The following is a 21,642-nucleotide window of genomic DNA, read 5'->3' as shown; positions in this document are numbered from 1 at the left end:
GATGAAGAGGGGGGGAGCAAAGTGTACACAGGGACAAGGTGGGGAGGTGTTATCTACCTTCAAAATGCCCCGCCCACATTGTGACCCCAGGCCAGTTGGCACAACCATGTCTTCAAGGCCTTTCAGAAGGCCAGAAGGGTAGATACAGATCTGACCTGAGTTGGGCAAGATGTTTCAAAGAGCGGGAGTCATGGCGGAAAAGGGTCTTCTGGACCCCACCAGCTGAAATTCCTTGGCTGACAAGGTTCTCAGCATGTCCCTTCTGCCGGTGTGGGTGGGACGGGCTATTCCCATTGGAGTGAGCCAGTTTCTTAGATAGCTTTTGGAGTTCTTCCAACAACAGTCACCACAGAAAAAGGCTTCCTATTATTTTTGGTTAGCACACTTGGATTTTTAATGTAGGAAAAAATACACAATGATTTTTCCTAATCTTCTTCTTTGTCTTGGTTTGGAATTTTAGTTAAGAATATATTTCTGAAATAATCTCTTTCCTACTGTACTCATAAATGACTTTTTGAGAATAAGATGATGGAAAGTGCATCAAATTCCTAGCTAATTTTTTGAGGTATAATCAAAGGGATTCTTTTTCTTCCAACACCATAAAAAACATTACTATTAAAACTAATGTATATACATTGCAATTGCAGCATAAATGTTCCTTATAAAATACAGAGTACTGTTTTAAAGCATGTGAAGGGTGACATAGTTTAACTCATTTTGTTAACATCAATCCAAAGTCAAATATTGGCAAGTTTAAACAGTGATTAATTTTAAGATAGTTTCAGTCATATCTTTGTTCTTTTTATGCCTCTGCCACTTTTCCCCCCAATAATTTGAGAGAGGCTTTTTTTAAAATAAAGAAAACAAGAAACTGCTCACATCCTTTATAATCCACAACTCATTATGTATAAGCATTTGTAAGTATGGCTTCCTTCCTTCCTTCCTGAACTATTGATGAACATAATAAAAGTTACTTATCCCTACTTAAAAGTAATCCCTATTGAGCACAGGGAAACTGGTCTCCGAATAAATATTGCAATGTGTATTCAGTATCAGGATATGAGAGAACAATCCATACTTTCCCTAATATTTTCAAATGATCAAAAAACAGGATATGGCCTCCTTGTCCCTACTGCTTCCCTCACAGGAATTTATGTCCTTTTGGTGAAGGTATTTGTAAGATCTTTTTCTATGGAAAAAAAAGAAATCTTAATTAGTAGATAGCAAACTGGATGTGATAGTCTTCTCAAGCTCCCCCCAAAATTGATTTACAATTATTTGAAATTATTTTGTAGGCATTTTCCTTTTGTTTTTGTTTAAAAAGAACAGGTTAGTTTCTGAAAAGTTGTATCACTAAGATGTTGATCAATTCAGATATGTTGAGCCTACGTAAGTAACTATGCCAATTGTCTGCTTTTGGGGGGGGGAGAAATGATCTAACTTTCAGATACTATACAAGTCACGTGTTTGGCTCAAAAAGAGTATCCATAATCTGCCTCTTGACTCCTTCACGAAGGGTCTTTCTGAAATATTTAGTGACCATAGTGGAATATAAGAGTGTTTTAATATATTTTAATATGAAGGAGTCTCAAGTACTTGGAAAACCTAGTTATCCCTTGTTAGAGGATATCACTAAGATTTGCAACAATATCCACAGATTCTCATTTATGGAAAAGATTAATTTGTCTTTTTTTTTTTCGTTTATTGAGGCTGGCTTATTCATTGATAAAGGAGTAAAAACCACCAATGCAAGTGCTGCAGATAAAAGAGAATACCTGTCTTTGGACAATAATGCAAGGTAAAATAAAATTTGGGGATAGACTGCACAATGGTTAAAGAAAAGCTTGCCCAGAATTTTAATATCACGACAAAGCACTTGGCAATCTTTACTGCAATCGTAGAATGCAAGAACTGGAATGGACCTTGAGGATTCTGCATTTGGACAGTGTAGAATTCCACTACAGGTAGTCCGTGAGTTACGACCACAGTTGGGCCCAAAATTTATGTTGCTAAGTGAAACATTTGTTAAGTGAATTTGCCCCATTTTATGACTTTTCTTCCCACAGTTGTTAGGTGAATCATTCCGTTTGTTAAATTGGTCATCTGGTTGCTAATTGAGTCTGGTTTCCCCTTTGACTTTGCTTGTCAGAAGGTCACAAGGGGGACTGCGTGACCCCAGGTCACTACAAGGGTCGTAAATATGAACTAGTTGCCAAGCCTCTGATGCTGCAACGGTCGTCAGGGTGAAAAATTTGTCATAAGTCTCTTTTTTCAGTGTCGTTGTAACTTTGAACAGCCATTAAACGAACTGTTGTAAATTGAGGACTACCTGTACTATAGCAGCCATGACAAATGGCCAGCCAGCTTCAGTTTAAATACCTCCAGAATAGAATCAATCATCTCCCAAGACAGCCTGTTCCATTGTTCAACGGTTCTTAATATGGGAAGGTAGGATATTCCACAATGTCCACACTTGTAATATAAACACGCTGTTTCTTCTGGAACGGCTACAATCACTTCTTTCCCATCTTCTTTATGACTATCCTTCAAATAATTGGAGACAACAATTGTATCCCTGCAGCTCTTTACTCAAGACTAGAATACCTGCTACTTCCAACTGTTCCTGATAAATTTTATTTTATGTTTGTCTTTTAAATTCTTGGTTGTTGCCCTCCAGTTACTCCAGTTTATCAGTGTCCTTCCTAAAATGCAGTATCCTAACTTAAGTCTGACTAACACAAAATGACTTCTCTTGATCTTGACACTATCTTCTATATGTATATAAAAGCAAAATGCCACTCATACATCATCACGAAATCTCCAGAACTGTAAAGCCTACAAACCTGAAATTTGGCACGTATGTTCCTCTTGGCTTCTAGGTGCTCACTAAGAAAGGATTTTTCGAAATGACCATTAGTATTCGTATATTATTATTACTAACATCCTCTGATGCTAAGGAGTTCTACTCCCCCTCCTCACCTGAAAAGAAATCTGTTCCAAATGCAAAGCACAAGCAGAGGAGAGGAGTTTCAGTTTTAGTTTCACAGCAGCAACCAGCTTTAGTAGAGAACTGTTGACCTAAGCCACACCCAGGCTCCTTGCTGTCTTCTTCTTGCTCACACAGCAAATACTGCTTCAGTTTCCAAACAGCCTTCAACTCACTCACATACTGACAGGACGCTAGCCAGATGAATACTGATGTCTGGATGATGGCCCTAACTTATACAATATTTATGCCATTGACTTTTCTATCCAAATAAAGGAGTTTTCATATGCTCCTCTTGAAAGATTGCTGCCTCTGCTTATTGTTCCAAATATGAAGATGCTGTTGAATTTTAACGCTATTCTGTAAAGTATTTGTTGTCAAATACACTGTGCCATCCAGAAGTCATATTTTGAACATATCATTCAAGTTACTTATAAATACATGTTGAATGGTACAATGTCTAGAATGGAGCCTTTGATCTTCAACTAGTTATTGTAATCTAGTCCACATCTTGCTATTTTTCTGTTAGGGACATAATGGGAAACTTTATTAGATGCTTTCCTGAAGTCAAGGTATACTATGTCTACTGCATTCCACTGATCAACTGAAATTACTTTGCAAAAAAAGAGAAGTAATCTTGGTGTGGCGTAACTTGTTAATACAAACTAGTATCAGTAGCTACAAAGCAATGCATTCTTTTCTAAAAATGAGATAAGTAGCGACGTAGACAAAAAGCTAATTTGTTGCTTGAAATTTTGAATGTAGGCCCAATACAAGTTAGCTTTTATGATTTTCTTTCTGCAGAAATTAGCTAAATATTGACTATTTCTCCTGCATCTCTGATTGCTACTGCTATTATGAATCTATTACTCCATTCCAATCAGATTTTTGTCCCATTTTCCTCTACTGAATTGCTAAGCTGCTTGACGTCCTGGTGACCACAATGTTAGAGATTTATCCTTTTGATTGCAACATACACCATCTTATCCTACAGTACACTATATTAGGGAATGCATTAGAGATAATTGAATTTGTCCACTGAGATTTGTCTACAAAATAGGTGGTTGCTTCAGTGCTTTCCTGCCTTCTTATGAAGAAATTGGGAAAACAAAGAATATAAGGAATGTAAAAGTATGTAAATACTATAGTGCACTCTTTTCTCTATTTCAGTGGGAGTTTAAGCGAGAGGGTGGAAGTAGACTGATATTGGAAGAGCTCATGTTAGGCTTAGCTAGCATGATAGTTTGTTGTTGAACAACTGTGGTGCCACAAAGATCTTCTGTCTCTGAGTCAAACCTAAGCCAATTTTTGATTCTCTATTTCATTTCTTTGGACATGTTTAATACTGGAGCTGATCTCCAATGTCAGCCAGTAGTTTTAATATTTTGGACATGTAGGCAGATTTGCTTACAGGCCAATACAGTTCTGTCTGTCTGTCTTTCATTTATAAGGTTTCGGCCTCATCAAGATGCAAATCCCGAGAAGCCCCGGGTTGCTGCTCTTATAGAAAGATTAATAGCTTATAAAAACAATGACCATGGGGCTTGGGTCAGAGGTGGAGACATCGTCATTCAGAACTCAGGGTGAGTCCTCCAGAGCAAATGTGAGCATGTTGCTAAAGTAAATAATTTTGAACAGAGCTGGCAGAGCCGATTACATTCATTAAATCTAGTCCTGTTATTTTCTGGGAAGGTTGCAGAAACGTACTGGATTTGTATGCTTAAAAAATATGCAAACATATTTTTTGCTGTTATCTTTTTAAGTTTGCTTTGAACCAGCCGCTTGTATTTATGGAAAATGGGTTCAACTGCCAAGCTCTGATTCAGCATCTTCTGCCTGCCTGGATCAAGTTCTGAGCCACATTTTGAAAATGTATTTATTTTAAAGCTAATCAAAAGAAGCTGCTTTCTATATTTTTTTCTCTCTCCTAGATTTGCTGACAATGGAATAGGCTTAACATTTGCCAGGTTAGTACTTTATTTTCAGTGGTTGCCATTTATTGGACACCGCTGGACAATGTACACACACATGAACTCATTTATTATATTTTATTTATTCTCTTAAATAGGTCAGTATAGCCCACCTTCTTCCCTTTTATTTTAATTTGCTAGCAATATTGCCAGATATATGAGTTTCAAAAAATTTAAATTTCACCAGATTTTTCTAGTTCTTTCATCTGGCCGTCATATAGATGAGATGAAGCACAAAGAAAAAAACCATGCAAGAACACACAATGATGCTCATTTCTTCTGTTAAATGTGGCACTACCCTTGCTAAAATTGAATGTTTTACATCTGCTAAAAGTCACCTGTCTTTGGTTTTGGTTTTGATAGTGATGGAAGCTTTCCAAGTGATGAAGGATCCAGCCAGGAAGTCTCAAACTCTTTGTTTGTTGGGGAAAGCAAGAATTATGGCTATTTAGGAGGCCAGAACAAATACTGGGGGACTGGAGGGATAAACAACAGAACACGCACACTGCCTAGAAACCGGTAAGTGTTTCATAGCCTGGATATGTGCTTCAACTTGTTGTCTGGTTGATTTTGTGGTGGTTAGCAAGGATAGCTTTTCATGGGCACCATGACTTCATTACTTAGTTAGAAGCCTAGTACAATTTAGCTTTGAATTTATATTGCAGAATCTTTAGAAACATACTGCGACTGTTTTACAAAAGCGAGATTCAAGGCAATTTTATCCATCAGAATGTCGTGGAAAACACTGAGCCCAGTACGTCTGACCACTTGTATGGGTTTTTTTTTTGTTTTTCATTCTTTAGAATAATGCAAAGAGGATTCCCAGTTTCTTTAGGAAATAGCGCATCTTTCTTTTTCTTTACGAAAAGGGAAGTATCAGGGTTTTTTTAAAAAAAGAGGTGATAATCAGATAGTTCCTGGACAAACTTGGCTTGCCCATGAAGATGAAAGCTGATGGATGGATACCAACATAGATTTCTTGACAAGGAGTTAACATGGATGGTTGCCAGCCACTTTCAGTCATTCTTCTGTTACTCCTAAATACTGCAAAGCATAGCCAAAAATAGCAGATATGATCCTCACTTCTTATCATCTGTACTTGTTTCAAGTTGTCAGAAAATGATTGTCATGGTTTTATGCACATTTTGTATTTCATTCCTAGTATTTTTAAATGATACTTTTAAACTTCCCAGAGTATCTACTTAATTGAACATTTTTTTAAAAAAAACCTTAGCAATAAATAAATACATTTACATACATCTTTTAATAGCCTGTATATGTACTGCAGAAATCCAGCCCAGTCAGGATTTATGTAGAATTATGATGAGCTAAACTGTTTCTATAGTAATAAAAATAACTTGTGGATTATGTGCCATGAAGTCATTTTCTACTTTTAGTGACCACATAGATAGATTTTCCCCATTACAATAATTTCCCAACCTGTTTTTTAAAGATTTTCACGGCTGCTGTCATAACCAAGTCCATCCACCATGTGCTGGTCATTCTCTTCTGTTTCTTTCCACCTTTTCCAGCATTAGAATGTTTTCCAGAGAGCTGGGCCTTCACATAATATGTCCGAAGTAGGATAATATGAGCCTTTTGATTGTGCTTCAAATGAGAAGTCACAGTTGATTTGTTCATTGAAACATCAGTTAATTTTCTTGGCTTTCATAGCATTCTTGAGAGTCTTCTCCAAACCAAAGGCATCCGTAGTTTTCCTATCCTCCTACTTCAGCTTTTGCTTCTCTAGAGCGGGGTCCTCAAACTTGGCATCTTTAAGACTTGTGGACTTCTGGGAGTTAAAGTCCACAAGTCTTAAAGTTGCCAAGTTTGGAGACCTCTGCTCTAGAGTGTAACACTGAATTCCATGACACTCACCCAGCTCTGATCTTTGTAGGTACAGACCCATCAGCACATCTGAAAATCTTCTCCAAGGTTTCCATAGGGTGCTAGTCTGTGGCATATTTCTTGACTGCTTTTTCCTTTAGGGTTGGTGGTTGATCCTAAAAGGCAGAAACTAATATCATTTCAGTGTCTTCATTTGCCTTGGATCTGCTGATTTAACCAATATTGCAAGACTTGTGCTTACCTGTTCTCAAATGGATTGTAAATATGACTCAAAATTAAACCAACATCCACCTGTTCCTTGGTATATTTTATCCATCTTAAGGAGCTTCAGGGAACTTGTCAGCCTCCACTTGTGATTAGGGTAATCCGTGGGAGAATAACAAAGATCAAATTCATTAACTGCAATTTTCACACTGAGAGGAGGACTTTGTCTAAAATATAAATATACACCTACATTTATGTTGTCCTGTCTGAAATTATTCCTTGGGGCTTTGACTAAAGGAGTTGAAGGTCCAGTAAAATATGGCCCAGAATAAAAACTACACTTGAAAATACAATATGCAAATATTTTCATAAATTTTGCCATAATGTAAACCTTATTTCACTTGAGTCTTGTTATATTTAATAGCTTTTATTCCTTAACAACTCCCCTAACTCTTACCTGCTTATTCTGTAAATATTTATATCAGCAAGAAAAGTAATGTTTCTAAACATTTTTCTGCTTTTACAGGACTTATCCAATCCGTGGATTTCAAATTTATGATGGACCTATTCGCCTCACCAAATGTACATTCAATAATTTTGTGCCAACTACTGATAGATTCACTAGTGCAATTGGGTTCCTACTGAAAAATACCTGGCAAATTACACCTCAGAACAATATTTCCTTGGTGGCATTTGATGAAAATGTAAGGTTTTTTTTTTAAATTAACATTGCTTTTTCCACATAAAAAAGGGCAGGAATTTGAAGATAATAATGATAATTAGTCACATTAGATTAATGTCTCTGTGAGGGAAATGGATAGTTTTTTAAATTAAATAATAGCAATAGAACTTAGACTTACGTATCATTTCAAAGTACTCTCTAAGCGGTTTACGGAGTCAGCATATTGCACCCAATAGTGGGTCCTCATGTTACCAACATCAGAAGGATGGAAGGCTGAGTCAACCTTGACACCCTTGACACAGTGAGATTTGAACAGACAGCAGAAGTAGCCTGCAGTATTGCATTCTAACCACTGTGTCACCACAGCTCTTAAATAATTATAATGTAATATAATATAATAATATAATATAATATAAATATAAATGTACTTTTTGTTTTAAAGGTTTCTTTAAAAGTCTTTTTTGGTAAACCTGGCCCGTGGTTTGAAGAAGCTGATCTGGACGGTGACAAGAATTCAATATTCCATGATGTTGATGGATCGGTGACAGGTTACAAGGACACTTACGTTGGTAGAATGGATAACTATCTGATTCGACATCCAGACTGTTCTAACATTGTCAAGTGGAATAGTGTAGTCTGCAGTGGAACTTTTGCTCAGGTTAAAAGAGAGATGTGAATGTTCTGTTGTATGAATGAAACATGAATAGCATGTCTAATTTCTAGAGAAAAATATTGAATTATTAATTTGTATTTACATTTAAATTCAGCAGTTGGAATATTTTTTAGCTATGTATGTTCTATCTTTTTGTCTTCTCATCCACACCCATACAATGGCTGGGTTTGGATTATAGTCTAAACCACAAATTATCCTCCACTTTTTAGTTATGGTTCAATGCAAACCCAGAAGATTAAGTTAATTCAGGAAATGAGAAATGGGTTAATATGAATAAAATGACAGCTGTACAATGACTGTAGAGCTATTGACTAAGATGGATGGTTATATAGAACAGGGGTGTCAAACTTTCATTGAGGGCTGCATCAGGGTTGTGTTTGACCTTGGAGGATTGGGGGGGGAGGCGTGGCCAGGGTGAGACTCGTATCGGGGGCATCAGTGGTGGCCAAGTGCTAAGGCAGGATTTTCCTGAGACCTTCCCTCATTCTCATTATAATCTCCTTGCTTCTTTTTCTTTTTTTTCCCTTTCCTCTTCATTCTCCTTTCTTCTTCCTTCCCCTCCTTCCTTATTTTTCCTTTCTCTCTTCCTATCCTTCCTTCTTTGTCTTGGTCTTTCCTCTTTCCCTTTCTCCTTTCCTGTCCCTTCTTGGATTCTCAATTGCAAAAGGGGAAACATTTCTCCTTTGGTTTTGTTTTTAGTTTGTTTTGATAGCTCTCTGCCAGTAAAAACAGAGCCCAGTGGGGGCATGTGCGTTTTTGGAGCACCCCATTTTCATTGGCAGAGGGCTGCAGGAGGCCATTGCGGCTGAAAATGGGGGTGGGGCTTGCACAGCCCCCCTGAGCTCCGTTTTCGCTGGCAGAGACACTGAGAGCCAGTCCTTTGCTGTTTCCAGGCCAGCCTCATGGATCTAAGCACCCTGCAAGCCAATCCAACCCACAGGCCTTGAGTTTGACACCCCTGATATAGAACACAAGTAAATAAAATTAAATAAATAAATGCATCACTCACCACCATCTCTATTTCTAATTATTTTTAAAATAATACTAATTCATGTAAAAGACTGGCATGAAAAACGCAACCTATAGGGTCAGATGTATGAAGAAAGAATAATTCCATTATATTGTTTTATCCATATCATATTTGCAGTTTTTCCAATCCTCAGGACATGAGAGAAGAAAGTATAAGTAACATGTTGATGTGTCTGTGCTTGTTTCTGTAATAAAATTACTTTGTTTTAATAATACACTTTTTAATGTGTCATATTGTGTATAAAGATTAGAGTAGGGCTGTGACTTCACAAGGAAGAGTTTATGATGAAAGTAATCCTGTTCAAATGTGGCTTAGAGGGTTAGAAAACAAACACCTGACTCACAGTCTCTCCAGCATTCCCGAGCGTGGTTTTCATTCTGACTTTAGGGCTACCTATTGTTCCTCCAGTCATGCAAGATTACCAGTCAAATCAGAAACAATCCAACCCATATCTTCTATTTTTTTTAATGCCAAAGTATTATTAAGGTGCAATAACAAAAAAGAGAGGATAATTGCTCACAAGGAGGGTTTCCTAAGCCCCACCACATAGTTTTCATTGAATTACCCTTCTTATTGTTTTCCTTAGATCATATAATTCTTCGTAAAAAAATAGTTTTCTTCATTCAGAGTTCTTATATAATTGAGATGTGCTTGTTTTACATCCAGGTCATTCACACTGCATGTGTTTTTGAGAGATCAGGTCTTTGTCCTTTCATAAGACATAGCATTTCCCTTCTTTGTTTTCTTCTTCTAGGTATACATCCAGACCCGGAACCCACAGAATCTAATGACTATGGTACGCGACGAGTACCCATCCAACCCTATGATACTTCGCGGTATTAATAATCAGAAAGCTGACTTCCAGCAATACCAGCCAGTTGTAATGCTTCAAAAGGGCTACACGATACATTGGAATGGACAGTCCCCACAGTTAACTTTCTTGTACCTCATTAATTTCAACAAGTACGTTTGCATGTGATATTCTTTTGTGATAGATTGCTATACTATTTAAACATGTAATCCATAGTATTTATGGACTTGTGATTCTGTGGAACTTGACAGTCCACAGCAGAATGTAGGTAAGACTCTTTATTGTGGTCAGTCCATAAAACAAACATGTATACATGTGCTGGTAATATTTGATACACAGATCAACCCAATTTACATATTACAAAACTAATTGGGACCATACTTAAGAAATAGAATTGGAGTTGGAATCTGAAAGTTAAGACTTTAAATAAAACTGATAAGAGTGACGAGGATATTTAATTCGATGTGGGGTAATGACTCATAGCATGTGCCAGCATAAAACAAACAGCATAATGAAACTTTGTTTAGTGGTTTCAAAAGCTTCTTCACCAGGTAGGCAAAGTCTGGAATTGAATGTGAGGCCCTGGTATCTCCCCTTTAAAACCACTGTTAAAGCACATAAAATCAAGGAAAAGTTAATGGCCCTCCTTTACTTGAAAGCAGAAAGTGGTTAAATACCTTCAACCCTATAAAGGCTTTGAGGCCTGCTTAGAAGGGACAGCTGATCTGTCAGTTTCCTTAAGGCAGGGGTGTCCAACCTTGGCAACTTTAAGACTTGTGGACTTCAACTCCCAGAATTCCTCAGCCAGCTGGCTGAGGAATTCTGGGAGTTGAAGTCCACAAGTCTTAAAGTTGCCAAGGTTGGACACCCCTGCCTTAAGGCTACGCTAAATTGTCTCTGCTGTAAATTTTTGCCCTTACTTTGCTTCAGCATCTAATAACTGTCTCGTAAAATGTTCAACTCTCAAATAGCCTGAATAAGAAGGTTAAACGCAACAAAGAGCAAGTCATAAAAATCATGAATGACTTATGTTTTTCATCAATTCTTTTTTTTCAGAAATGACTGGATTCGAGTTGGCCTCTGCTATCCACCGGATGCCTCTTTTCAAGTCACCTTTGATATATTCCAGAGACAGGCATCTGCTTATTATAATATGGAGGATTATGTTGCTGTGTCTTCAATGGCGGAGCTGCAGAGGAGACGCACCGAGAAAATTTTCTATTTTGATGATAGCACTGGGTAGACATTTTCCCATAAAAATTAAAAGTAGACCTTTATAGCATCTAAAGACTGCTTGGTCTGGCTGTCTTAAGGGTTGAGAGATGTAGCATGGATATAGTCCTAAGAGAAATCCTTGTGGTTTGTGGTTATGAACAGATTTATGACTGAAGGGTCGTTTTTCTAAAGGTTAGCATAAGTTAAGAATGCCTAGAAATTATTTTCCATTTGGTCGTCAATTTCATTATCTATCTTAGATCATTCTATCCAGGACTGTATCGTCTCTTCATGTGTATTTACTCACACAAACACTGTTGCTCTCATCTACACGTACATGGCATGGTAGAAAGAAGGAGCTCTCGTTTCTAGCAAAATGGCTATTATAAATGGCAGAATGAATGTAAATCAGAATCTGAATGGGGAGTTGATTGTATTTCAACAACAACAAATGAAATTAATAGCATTGATGGGAGATGCATGAAGTAAGATGCACAAGTAAACAGTTGTGCCATTGTAGCATCCTTTGGAATGGCATGTGCACTGCTTGATATTTTTCTACTATATTCATCGGCAGGCTGTTGTTTCTGTTCCTGCAAGCCAAATATCACAGAGAAGGGCACAGTTACTGTTCATCTCAGGGATGTGAAAGAGTCAAAATACAGGCCAGCTTTCAGTCAAAGTCTTATAGTAACTGCTCAACAAGCGCTTATCCAAAGTACTTCCAGAAACCAACTGCTGTAAAAAGAATGCCCACAAAAATAACTAACATCTGTCAGAAATGTGGCTCAGACCAGGTGAGAAATTATTTAGAGGTAAGATTATATGTAAATATTGAATGGTTTATCCCATGCCTGTCAGGTTTGCAGGTGAGTTGCAGAAAGAATTTAATATATTTCTCAAGGAAAATACCTGCAGGAACCAGTCAAGCACAATTCGCAGAATTGTTGCTTGTGTTTAGTAGAATTGGCAAAAAAAATTACTTTATCAATGTGCAATTTTTTTGCTGCCCATCTCGTGTCAAATGACTCTGGTTGGTTTATAGCATAAAGACATTAAAAACATTAAAATCATAAAGCAACAAAGCAAATTAAAAACTATTTTTAAAAAAGATTTAAGCCCAAAGTTCTTCCAATAGAACCTGGATGTTCTTTTGAATAGGAGCAATGTTTACTGTACTACTTTAGAAGATCCTTCATTTTGGATGAGCATCGTTAAAATGCTGATAGTGGCCCAAGCCAGAGTAAGGGTGCTTCAAAGTACTAGCTGGTCCTACCATCAGAGTTTGTAAGGGTCAAAACAAGCTTAAGATTAAATCCCTGCAAGATGGATATGTTATTTATCACATTTCCACTATTTGGGAGTGGAAATGCCTCCTGAGGTATTCTAAATTCATAGATGGAGCCCATGGCCTGGGGATGCACTGCCCATCTTTGGATGGCCAGTTGCAAGAATTTGAAGACTGGGATGTGTTGTTGTCATCTTGCATATAGATTACTTAACAGAGTAAACATGGAATGGCTTCTGAAAACAATTTAGACCTTCAACTGGAGCAAAGTATGGCAGCTGCTAGTTAGGGTAATTGCTGCATTGGTCAACTGGCCTGCTTCCAGGTCCAGTTCAAAATTGGTTACCTCTTTAAACTCCTGCATGACTTGGTGCCAGGATCCCTGTAAGATCATCTTTCCCACCCAGAAGTGGCTTCCTTGTGTGATCTTCAAGGAAAAGAATGCAGATGGTTTTTTTTCACCACGGGAGATAGGTGATGGGCCTTCTCAGCTGCTGCCCTGATCTTGGAATCTTTTGCCTTCTGGGGTAATGAAGGATATCAACAACTTTTTGGTTTTCAATAATCCCTTGAAAACTTGCTTATTTTGCAGTGGGTATGAGTGCCACTGATAATAAAATTGCCCTAGGTCAGGACTGTCAAACTCACAGGCCAGATGCGTCACACACTGGCCACGCCCATGCCTCGTTTAGCGAAGAGGGGAAAGTCCCGATACATCACATGACGCTGCCATGACAACACAAGTTTGCTATAAGTTATTGTTGTTATGGTGTTTTTTTTACTTCAATTGTAAACTACCTCAAGCCCTAGGTGAACTTTTGTATGTAAAGATAAATAATTCCACAGATATTTGATACTATAATTTCTACAGTTCTTCTCAGGAATTTTGCTAAATTAGGCTAATTAAAATCCAAATTAGTTGACGGTTACTAGTTAGTTTGCCCTTGTTTTATCGCTATGGTTGTCAGAAAATAGTGGTAAACAATGTAGAAAGAAAGAAGCAGCTTAATTGCCAACAAAATAATTTATTGTTATTTGTAGATGCTCTTTTTCTATTTGTATCCTTTTATAGTATCATGACTGTTTTTTTCTGTATTGTTTCATTTCTGAGTTTTTGTGCAAAAATATTTTCTTAGAAAAATTATAGTCCATTGATTTATATTAATTTTATTGTAAGCCTCCAGTTTAATGGGCTAATGGGAAGAGTGGGGTATCCAGGATGTAATTTTATCCATAGATAAAATGACAAATGGGGTTTTTATACATATATAAAATTGAACAGGATTTTACCAACGTGCAAATTTGTACAGGATCCAGTATACCCTAGGACTACTATATTTTAATTCAAAGACACATTTTAACAACTTTCCTTTGATTTCAACAAAAATATATTCTTTCTCGTTTTATCTTACATGGATGCTTGTAGATGAACTATAAAATAATGCTAAAAATTACTAAGTTTAAATATATATGATATCCTTAACATTCAGGTGGTATTTACCAGCGATCCACATCAAACCTACATCTTTGTGAAAATCCAGACTTCAGAATCACAAGGATATTCAATCTCTGTAAGTATTCTGGAACTCTTCCTAGGCCTTAAGTTCCTTTCGGTGTGAGAGGCTTATCTTTCAAACCTCGCCCCTTCCTTGGCAGCATGAGTTATCTTTGCCCGCCTTCCAAGGGAAAGCGAGGAAGCTGTGGCCGCAGACTACTTCCCGTTGTGAAAAGGGCGAGGCTGCCTATGAATCTGGCCAGCCCAGAGAACAATCTCCTGGTTGCTTCATTAACAGAACAAAAAAGATCTTGCTTAGTGAAATGGGAAAGGGGTTTGTTTTCCTTGTTGTAAGCTAGCTGCCCACTCTGCCCGATACACAAATAAAACAACCTGACAGCCGGAGAAGCAGACAAAAACAGTCTTTCTGAAGCATGGCTTGAAGGAGGTTCCCAGGCTTACCTCAGTTTGATGCACAGGAGATAAAATGGACGCAAGTTAGTCTCTTGTCCTATAGGAAGAGAACTGATTTAACACACACATACACACACACACACACACACACACACACACACACACACGGAGTGAGGGAGAGAGAGAGAGATCTGTTCTGTTTTAGGATCTAAAGTGCTTCACACATTTCTGAAAACAGGAGAAAGAAAAAAATAAGTGAGGGGATTGACATTTTCGGCATTCCTGTTGCTGAATATATATGATTTTTCAGAATGCCTTTGATAAATTTCTATGGGAGAATTTCTACAGTAACACACAAAAGTGACGTTTTAATACTCTTCATCCTTAGAAGAGAAGCAGTTGATTTTAAAGTGGGGGGGGGGAGTGGAGGTAGCATTAATTTATCTCCTTTCATTTTTCTACCTCAGGACTGAATACAGAACTTCAAAGTAAATCTTTCAGTTGACTAGTATTTATGTCCTAGAACGTAATGCAAGCATTATCCCAATGCTGTGATCAAAATTCAGGATTGAGGGGAAAGAAGTAAACCAAGGGTTTACTAGCGAGAGTTTTATTTAAATCACAAGGCAATTGAAAGGAAGGCATAAATTGCAGACTGCAGTGATAGATTTACCATTAAAAATTCTAAGTAAAATCATCTATGTAAGGCTGGAAATCGAGGATCTGTAAACTGCATGAGTCAAAAAGAGAGCTGTTAAAATATTTACATACCCCTCACATCCCGGACGTAAACTGTTTCAACTCCTTTCCTCAAAACGACGCTATAGAGCACTGCACACCAGAACAACTAGACACAAGGACAGGTTTTCCCCGAACACATCACTGCTAAACAAATAATTCCCTCAACACTGTTCAACTATTCCAAAGTACTACTATTACTGTTAATCTTCTCATCACTCCTTATCACCCCTTTCCTTCCTTCCACTTGTGACTGTATGACTGTAACTTTGTCGATTGTATTCTTACTATTTATATTGACTGTTTCCTAGTATGATTTGATTGCCTATTTGTGCCCTATGACTATCATTAAATGTTGTACCTTATGATTCTTGATGAATGTATCTTTTCTTTTATGTATACTGAGAGTATTTGCACTGAGACAAATTTCTTGTGCATCCAATCACACTTGGCCAATAAAGAATTCTATTCTATTCTATTCTATTCTATTCTATTCTATTCTATTCTATTCTATTCTATTCTATTCTGGAAACAAGTCTCTTTTCCAGGGCTCAAAATGTGTCCCTTGGGCACATTTAGTTGCCATAAAACATAGTTTTTAAAAGGTGGCCATTAATAGTTTTTTGGTGGGTCATTAATAGTAATTGTCCACAGCCAGAAATTCAGTACAAATAGTCCTCAACATATGGCCACAGTTGGAACTGGAACTTCCATTGCTAAATGAAGCAGTTGTTAAGTGAGTCACATCGAAGTTTGGGCAGTTGCTAAGTAAATCTCAGGGTCCTTAAGTGAACCTGGCTTGCTCATTGGCCACTTGTCGATTCTGAAAGTCACAAGTAGTGATCATGTGACCCTGGGATGCTGCAACCCTTATAAAATATATGGCAGTTGTCAAGTACCCAAATTTTGATCTGTATGGACATTGCAGTGGTCATAAGTGTGAGGACTGGTCATTGGTCGCTTTTTTCAGCACTATGGTAACCTCAAACAATTGCTAAATGAATACCTCTAAATTGAAGGCTGCCTGTTTTGCCATTAATATCCAAAGCATAGCAAATTGAAGAGCATTCTGTTAGTGGCAGAAGATTACTGTATTTGCAAATGACTCTTCGAGGCATGGGAAAATTTATGATTTAAAAGGTTTTTCCTTTCAGGTCAATGGTGTCAAGTTTCCACTGAAAGAGATGGGCCTCCTTGCCGTAGTCATTGATGCCTGTGTGGGTAAAGTAACAAAAGAAACTTTTTTTCCTGAAGAGAAGATCAAACTCATAGAAAATTATATAAAAACTGGAATTCCGCAAAGGTAGGTCAATATAGTATAAATCCATCAGCTAACTAGTCCATCAGCTAACTAGAAATACAAATGTAGTATTTGTTTTTAAAATCCCCCAAATACTGTCAGAATAGTTATGGTACTTTTATAAAGGAATAAAGAACTTTCATTATTGCTGTGAACTGGATGTTTCTTTAAAATTCAGAATGCTGGAATAACTATCGTGCTCTTTGATTAAAACTGCTTAGTTGTGCGTAACTAGTGCTAGAAATAAGTCTGCAGTTTGATCAGTTTTGGAAATTGAGTATTCACACACTTTTCCAGAGATTTAACTAAATAGTCGTATTTAGTTGCGCCACAGTGGCACAGGAGAGTACAGTACTGCAAGCTACTTCTGCTGACTGCCAGCTACCTGCAATTTGGCAGATTGAATCTCACCAGGCTCAAGGTTGACCCAGCCTTCCATCCATCCAGGATGAGTAAAATGAGGACCCAGAATGTTGAGGACAATATGCCGACTCTAAACGGCTTAGAGAGGGCTGGAAAGCACTGTGAAGCGGTATATAAGTCTTAAGTGCTATTATCCTAACCCTATTCGATAGATGGGAAATCTCAAGACAGCATTGAACATTTCCAAAATCTTATTTGTTTCCCCTTGGCTTCTAAGACCTCATCGCTTATTTTAATTATCTTTCTTTCCACTCACAAAAAGATCCTATTCTTTTAAAAAAGAAGAAAAAAATAGAAATTCTATTATTTTATAGAGAGAGTGCCATATTATGTGTTAGCACAAATGTGTAAAAGAGGTTATTATTTTCAAAGCATATTGAAATTATTTCTGCAGCTTTCAAAATCTCCCACTCATGACTCATATTTATTAGCTGCAGTAAATCAGTGTTAGTCTCTGCTCTCCAATTTTGTCTGATCAGCATTTTTCTCTTAGGTCTTTAGTTGTGTTAACCAGCAGAGGGAACATAATAAACCTTAACATTTCTCAAGCCTTGATGACCCTGGGGACAGCAAAACCACCAAATCTTCACAATGCAGGTTTGTTTACCTTTGTACAGTTTTGTTCACAACTTTGAAATCAAATTTTAAGGAGCAGGCAAATTAGAATTGATGTTGTATTTTATGAGATTTGGGCATTTTTCAAATCTGCAGTGTTACTAGAACAAAGCTCTTTTTTTTTTAAATGATGCAAATTATCTGTTGAGAATAATTATGTAAAATATAATTTAGACTTTCTATTTTTTTTCCTCTTGTGTGTTTCAGAGCACATTCGTTTTCTGGGATTCAAAGGGAACTTTAAGCCATCTTGGGTAAAGCTCTTTAAAGGTTTACCTGCCGAACAGGACTCAGATGTGATTGAAAAGTACATCCCATTGCAACTGGAGGAATATGGTTGTGCCAGAGTGAATACAAGCAAACGGAAAGATCTTGAACTCTTAAAGCAGGCTCTAAGAACGCCATAGAAATTAAAGTGCCTAGGAGTACTGAAGACAATGTGAAATAATTTATTTATTTGTTGGGATTTTAAAATATATTATTATCCCACTTGCTGTTTTGATCTGGACATACGCCTAAACCAAATGCTTGAATGGCAGCCTGTGCACCTTTGGATTGTACAAAATATTAAAAAATAAAAAAAGTATTTGTTAAAAATAACTATCCTTTGGTAGGTATGCTTCTGTTATTACCTATTTTTGTTCAAAAAGTCTTTCTTTTGAGAGATGGCATTGTAGTCTCAAGAAAAAGAAGTCTTGGAGAATTAGGATTGTTTATTTGGACTCCTTGAAAATCTTAGCCCAAAGACTGGCACATTAGTGTTTTATTCGAAAGCCAGTTTTATTTCCAATATTTTCCTTTAAAAAAAAAAAAAACCTGTCCTTGTGGCTATGCACATGAACAAGAGTGAATGATTCAAACAAAAATTGATTTATTCTGACAATAATTCTCTGGATGAGGGAAGTTACCTTTTTGAGGTTTCTCCATTTATGGATGCTATTTCTGGGGCATTCTGTCATCTGTTTGGGGTATCATTGGATACAAAGAAGACAGGTTAGGAAAATTTGGTGGTGAGAAAGGTTTTATCCTTGGGCAAGAACAACCAAAAGCACAGGTACAGAATAGGTGGTACTTGGCTCAACAGCAGTAACTGGGGAAGGGATCTAGGAGCCAGCGGTGTGCTTTAGTTACCAAAAAAGTTTAGGCTACATCAACAGACAAATAGTATCAAGATCATGTGAACTATTAGTACTGCTTTATACTGCTTTGGTAAGACCACACTTGGAATACTGCATCCAGTTTTCATCACTGCAATAAAAAAAGATGTTGAAACTCTAGAAAGAATGCAGAGAAGAGGAACAAAGATGATTCGTGAGCTGGAGGCTAAAACATGAGAAACAATTGCAGGAACTTCTTAAGTATGTCTTGTCTTATGAAGAGGAGGACTATGGGTGACATGGTAGCAATCTTCCAATATTGGTCGCAGAGAAGAGGGGTTTGACCTATTCTTTGAAGCATCTGAGGGCAGGACAAGAGGTAACGGGTGAAAACTTATCTAGAACTAAGAAGAAATTTCCTGACAGTGAAAACAATCAGTGGAAAGCTTGTCTCCAGAAGTTATGGGTGCTCCATCGCTGGAGGTTTATAGAAAGAGCTTGGATAGCCATTTGTCTGGAATGGTTTAGAGTTGAACTAGAAGATCCCCAAAGTCCCTTTAAGCTCTTCTGTTATTCTGTTTCTATCCTAGTAGTTGTTCTTCGGTAGAAAATAGAACCTAGTAGCCCTAATGCCTCCAAATAAACAAGAGGCTGATTTAAGTACTGTAGCACACAAATCAGAATGAGGCATGAATTTAGCAGATGATGCAAGAAAGCCTACAAACAAACCAAGGCACCTTAGAAAGAAACGTTTGCAGATAGTCTGGAACTAAATGCCAAGCAGGTAGTTTTTAAATAGTATACAGCTATTCTGAGGTCCTAGAAGCCCTAAATTTCTTTTTATAGCATTTTTTCCCCTGTCAAACATTCCTTTTTTGCACCAGATACACAAAGGTGCAAAGTTGAATAAGTCTCAGTTGTGCTGGTTTACATCCTCCATCACTGACAGCCAATCTGATATGGGGATTATAGTCCAATAAATTTGGAGAGCATCCACTTTAATATGAAAACTTTATATATTCACAACCTTGGGAATTACCAACAGATGTCTTGTAGCAATAGCTTGCTTTTATGCTGGAAAGTTTGTGGCAAGTGTATAACCAAGTACTCTGCAAATCAATGTAACAATTCAAGTTGATGAGTCTTTGCTGATTATGGCAATATGTGACAAACAAATTGCTCACTGGTTGAATAAGAAAATAAAGATAATGGTTAAATAAGAAAATAAAGGGTTGAATGGAGTTTTTACTCTGCCAACGGGAGCAAATGCCAAACCACATTTAACTCAGAAAATTCCCTCTAGCAAAAGAGCCAGAGACAGTTTTGAGTTTTGAAGAAGACCTACTGTTCCCAGTGCTGTATCAGAAATCTGCTCACAGGTTCTGCTCGTGAAAAGCTTATATAGATTCAATCGAAGATGATTCAGACATGAGCAATTTCCCCGAAGCCTGTCTTGCATAACCATCACATGCATAACACAGCCACTCTTTAGAATGACTGGCCTTCACTTTTAATGAAGAATTGTACAGTGAAAGGGAGAGGGACGGTGTATTGTTTTGTCTCCATTGGTGAGAATAGGGCAATATTCCCTGCCTTCAGTTTACTACTAGGATGAGTTACAAATTCTCAAGCAGGATGAAGGGTCAGAACAAACTGAACAATTACTCTCTGGAATTAAACTATCAGTTCATAGTATTGTATATACCCGTGTGATGGTTGAAGCGACTCTAGATGTATTTATTTAATAAATTTAAAGATCTAACTCACAAGGCAACTCTTGAGTGGTGTATGTTTCAAAACATAAAAACCATATGAACTTATAATATTTCAGTAAAATGAGGCATTTAAAACAAGGATAGAATAATTAAAGTTAAAAAGGCAGGATGGGGCCCTCCAAGACACAAACCAACCTGGAGATCAAAATCATTCTGGAAATAAGTGGACCAAAATTAATTTGTTTGGATTGAAAAAGATCAACTATCAGTGATTGGAAAACCAGTCACTTACGGACTTTTTGCTGGGAAAAAAATTGAAAAATGAACTCATGATTTATGGGTTTGAGGATTAAAAAGGGTTGCTTATGGAAAGAAGGAAATTACAATGTGACCTTAGAGAAAGGGAGGGTAAAATATAAACGCATTTATAACCACTGTCAAAAGGTTTGGAAGCTACATCTTTATAACCTTTTTTCATTCCCTTTCTTACTTATTCACTATTCTTAATCCTTGCCTTTCTTTTTAATATTTGTCTTTTTTATCTTGCTAAAAATCTTCAATAAAACTATATTTAAAAAAATATGTCACCATAGCTTGGATTAGAAATGCTGAGCTCAATGAAACTTGAGTAAGTATATTCTATGACCTTATTTCTAATATCACTGTTTCGCCTCTTGTACTGGTAAAAATTCAAGTCTAGTTCTCAAATATTAACATGTCATGGTCTTTGTTCTTCCATCCACTGTGGAATGAAACTCCAAGTATATCCCTGGATTCCCCTTAGGCCAGGGGTGTCCAACCTTGGCAACTTTAAGATTTATGGACTTCAATCCCCAGCCAGCATGGGAGTTGGAAGTCCATTCTCAGAGTCCACAAATCTTAAAAGTTGCCAAAGTTGGACACCCCTGCCTTAGGCATTACTATGAAACACAGATTGGAATTGGCTACAATCCAAAGTTTAGTAAATATGCACAAGAAAGATGTGGCAAGGACAATGATTACTAGTAAATTGGTGTTTCTGGACTGGCCTTATTCATGTAGCAGTCATTTTTTTTATCATAACCATGGGTAGTTAAATAAACCAGAAATAATGAATGATTAACTTCAGAACTTGTACTAATCTAAGACAAACCATAAT

At 37.2% G+C, this 21,642-nt stretch overlaps 1 protein-coding gene across 2 annotated transcripts in view; it reads left to right on the top strand.

Annotated features, from left to right (window-relative positions):
* CEMIP2 (cell migration inducing hyaluronidase 2) overlaps positions 1-18,292 on the top strand; it is a 65,000-nt gene extending 46,708 nt beyond the window's left edge. For both annotated transcript variants that reach the window (XM_026703795.2, XM_026703794.2), the window contains exons 12-24: positions 1,710-1,798; positions 4,438-4,569; positions 4,918-4,953; positions 5,320-5,475; positions 7,535-7,712; positions 8,133-8,348; positions 10,148-10,356; positions 11,261-11,443; positions 11,997-12,216; positions 14,198-14,278; positions 16,509-16,657; positions 17,571-17,674; positions 17,900-18,292. In XM_026703795.2, coding sequence (XP_026559580.1) covers positions 1,710-1,798; positions 4,438-4,569; positions 4,918-4,953; positions 5,320-5,475; positions 7,535-7,712; positions 8,133-8,348; positions 10,148-10,356; positions 11,261-11,443; positions 11,997-12,216; positions 14,198-14,278; positions 16,509-16,657; positions 17,571-17,674; positions 17,900-18,099 — 1,953 coding nt within the window. In that variant the 3' untranslated portion in view covers positions 18,100-18,292. The remainder of the gene's footprint in view (positions 1-1,709; positions 1,799-4,437; positions 4,570-4,917; positions 4,954-5,319; positions 5,476-7,534; positions 7,713-8,132; positions 8,349-10,147; positions 10,357-11,260; positions 11,444-11,996; positions 12,217-14,197; positions 14,279-16,508; positions 16,658-17,570; positions 17,675-17,899) is intronic.
* The last annotated feature ends 3,350 nt before the right edge of the window (positions 18,293-21,642 follow it).

The sequence above is a fragment of the Pseudonaja textilis genome, chromosome 2 (assembly GCF_049901715.1).
Source record: "Pseudonaja textilis isolate UNSWEBS1 chromosome 2, rPseTex1.2, whole genome shotgun sequence".
NCBI lineage: Eukaryota > Metazoa > Chordata > Lepidosauria > Squamata > Elapidae > Pseudonaja > Pseudonaja textilis.
This window is presented reverse-complemented; position numbering and strand designations above follow the sequence as displayed.